General features: G+C 40.1%; 1 protein-coding gene across 1 annotated transcript; it reads right to left on the reverse strand.

Annotated features, from left to right (window-relative positions):
* Window positions 1–1,484: 1,484 nt before the first annotated feature.
* On the reverse strand, window positions 1,485–2,310 carry LOC132174268 (uncharacterized). Its single transcript, XM_059585952.2, has 2 exons — window positions 2,022–2,310; window positions 1,485–1,957 (listed from the first exon to the last, which is right to left on the reverse strand). The coding sequence occupies exons 1-2, from the start codon at window positions 2,308–2,310 to the stop codon at window positions 1,485–1,487; spliced, it is 762 nt and encodes a 253-aa protein (XP_059441935.2).
* Window positions 2,311–2,730: the final 420 nt, after the last annotated feature.

Below are 2,730 nucleotides of genomic sequence, written 5' to 3' on the forward strand. Positions count from 1 at the left end.
CGACACCCTCAATATAGCCCTATCCTACAAGGATTTGTTCTATTATGAATAGTAATTTTATTTTTAATAATTTTTGCACAACGAAAGCACCACATCAAGGTACAGTAGACAAGTCATTGGAGACCACAATGTTTGCACATTAGTTGGGAAAATTGCATAAAAGGAAGACTATTTATTTTCCTTATATAGGGCCATCAATGTCATTTTCTTTTTTGACACTGGCATCGGTGTCATTAAGTGAAACTAATACGAGCATTTTTATCAGTTCAATTTTCTCATTAAACTATCTTCAGTCGAAATTCCATTTTTTTTCACAAAAGCTTCAACTCCGGCATTTTCTATGCACAAATTTTTTGAGATTATTTTGTAGTAGAAAAACTTCTTATCGATTATTTTTTAAATGGGAGATTTCATGTGTAAATAAAATATCTGAAGGTTAATGCTACACTCATTCTTTTTCTCTTGGCTAACAATGGCAACACTGCCTATCTCTCTATAAATTTATCTCTACGACTTTTTTTTGCTCCAACAATAAAGCAATAGTCCCGACCCTCAACCATCCTAGTTCCACCACTGCTTGTGATCCTACTTATGGGGAGGCATTGACTGCTTTCCTAGCAGCTTCTTTGGCAATTTCTATGAAGATCTCGAACTTCACTTTGAAAGGAGACTCTCAAGTTGTGATTATGGCACTTCAACATCCCTCTATAGTTCAAGATTGGAAGATTGCGGAAATCATTTTGGATTCTATTGTTACCATTCCTATTTCATAGAAGTGTAAATTTCTGCGCTTATTACTTGGTCTATTGGATCGCAACTAAAGTCCACTCTAGCCTGCATCCCCACTCGTTTACCTCATTTCCCTTCTATTCCCATTTGTAATGGGAATGACCCACATCCCATTTGCTAGTTTCTTTGCTGAATGTACTTACAAAAATAAAAACACAAAAAAAAAAATTAATTTTTTGTGAAATTTGAGTGCTTTTGGCATTCAAAAGTCGAAGCACCTTGGTTTAAATCAACATTAGTTATTCAAACTACACCCATCCCACTTGACCTCTCCAACTAACAGGTCTTTGAAAGCAAAACTTCACTCACCCTCTTGATCTTTCATCATCGCTTTTGCAATCATTTTTCTAAACATTAAAAACTGTCAATGTCCGGAATCTAAATTTAAAAATTTTGCAATGTCTCTAAGTGTTTCCACTAGGCAGGCAAGCAAAAAGGCTACAAGCATAATTTTGCTTCCTACAACGCCTTTGCCTATAGTTTGTACCGTACCAATCACTTTCGCGCCGCTGATCAATGCCCAAGCTATTAGAATCCCAAGATTGGAAGGCCTCCAAGGACCTCTTTCTATGTATGTTTACTAACCTCCATTCGTACCCTATCTTTCTCTCGGGGCCAGGGCCAACTCAACCATTAAGCAGATTTTTTTTTTTTTGTTTTTTTGAAATAATAATAATCGACTTCTCATTAGAAAATCACGAAGCTAGAGCAAATTGCTCCAGCAAAATAATATCGTGGATACATTCAGGAGGCTCACGCCAAAGTTTATCCAAATCATGCTTTGCAGCATATTTGGAAAGAAAGTGTGCAGCCTGATTCCCTGCCCTTCGCACAAAAGTCATCTGCCATTGAGAGAAAGCCTGAACTTCCACCTTGATGTCTTCCACAATGTGTCCCATTCGACTCCTATCAGTTACCTCACAGTTCACAGCATCAATAATTACATTTGCATCCCCTTCCAAATGAACGTGAGTAAGACCCAATTCCTTGCACTGTTGTATCGCCATCAATGCTACCATGGTTTCTGCCCCCGCCAGAGCAAGACACCCCGAACGAGCCATACATCGTGCTCCTATCATTCTGCCGCTAGGATCATGTATCACCACGCCAAAGCCCATACGACCAGCCTTCCTTTCCAACGAGGCATCCCAATTTACTTTGAACCAGCCTGGGAGCCATCCAGCAACTCAAAGGTTGAGGCTCACTGTTAGACGTATCCTGCTTCCTATTACCCTGAGCATTCTTAAAAACATCAAGAGCCCGTGTAGCCAGCTGCATAATTACATTTGGATGAGAAAAGCTTCCACCATGCAGAACGTCGTTCCTACTCAACCAAATACGTCTGGCAAGCCCAGCAAAAAGAGCCATTTCCTGTTGATCACACTTGCTAAATAGGCCTTCAACAACCCGCAAGAAGCCCGGACCAGTAAAGTGGCTCTTCTGAAATTTTACTATGCCCATACACCACACATCCAATGCTGTCGGGCACTGCCATAAAATATGGAACCCAGTCTCCACCATAAAGCCACACAGCGGACATACGGGATCAGTGATGATTTTCCTTTTGTACAAATTCTCACGTGTAGGGAGAATATCATGACAAGCTCGCCAACTGAAATTTTTTTTCAACTTTGGGAATTGGCAATGCCCACAATTTCTTCCAAACACTTTGCTTTGCCAATAGAGCCTTATTGGAGCTGGTAAAATCACAAAAACCTATTCCTCTCAAAGCTCTAGAAAGGCCCATTCTCCCCAATTCATCCAATTAATTCGGGCATCTTGCCCTTGGTGACCCTACCAAAATTTTCGCATTTGCGAATTAATTTCCGAACATAGAGCTTTTGGAAGAAGGAAAACACTCATGCAATAAGTGGGTATGGCCTGTACCACCACCTTGAGTACGATTTCCTTACCAGCTTGTGACAAAAATTTTAGCTTCCA

The sequence above is a fragment of the Corylus avellana genome, chromosome 3, assembly GCF_965113065.1.
Source record: "Corylus avellana chromosome 3, dhCorAvel1.hap1.2, whole genome shotgun sequence".
NCBI lineage: Eukaryota > Viridiplantae > Streptophyta > Magnoliopsida > Fagales > Betulaceae > Corylus > Corylus avellana.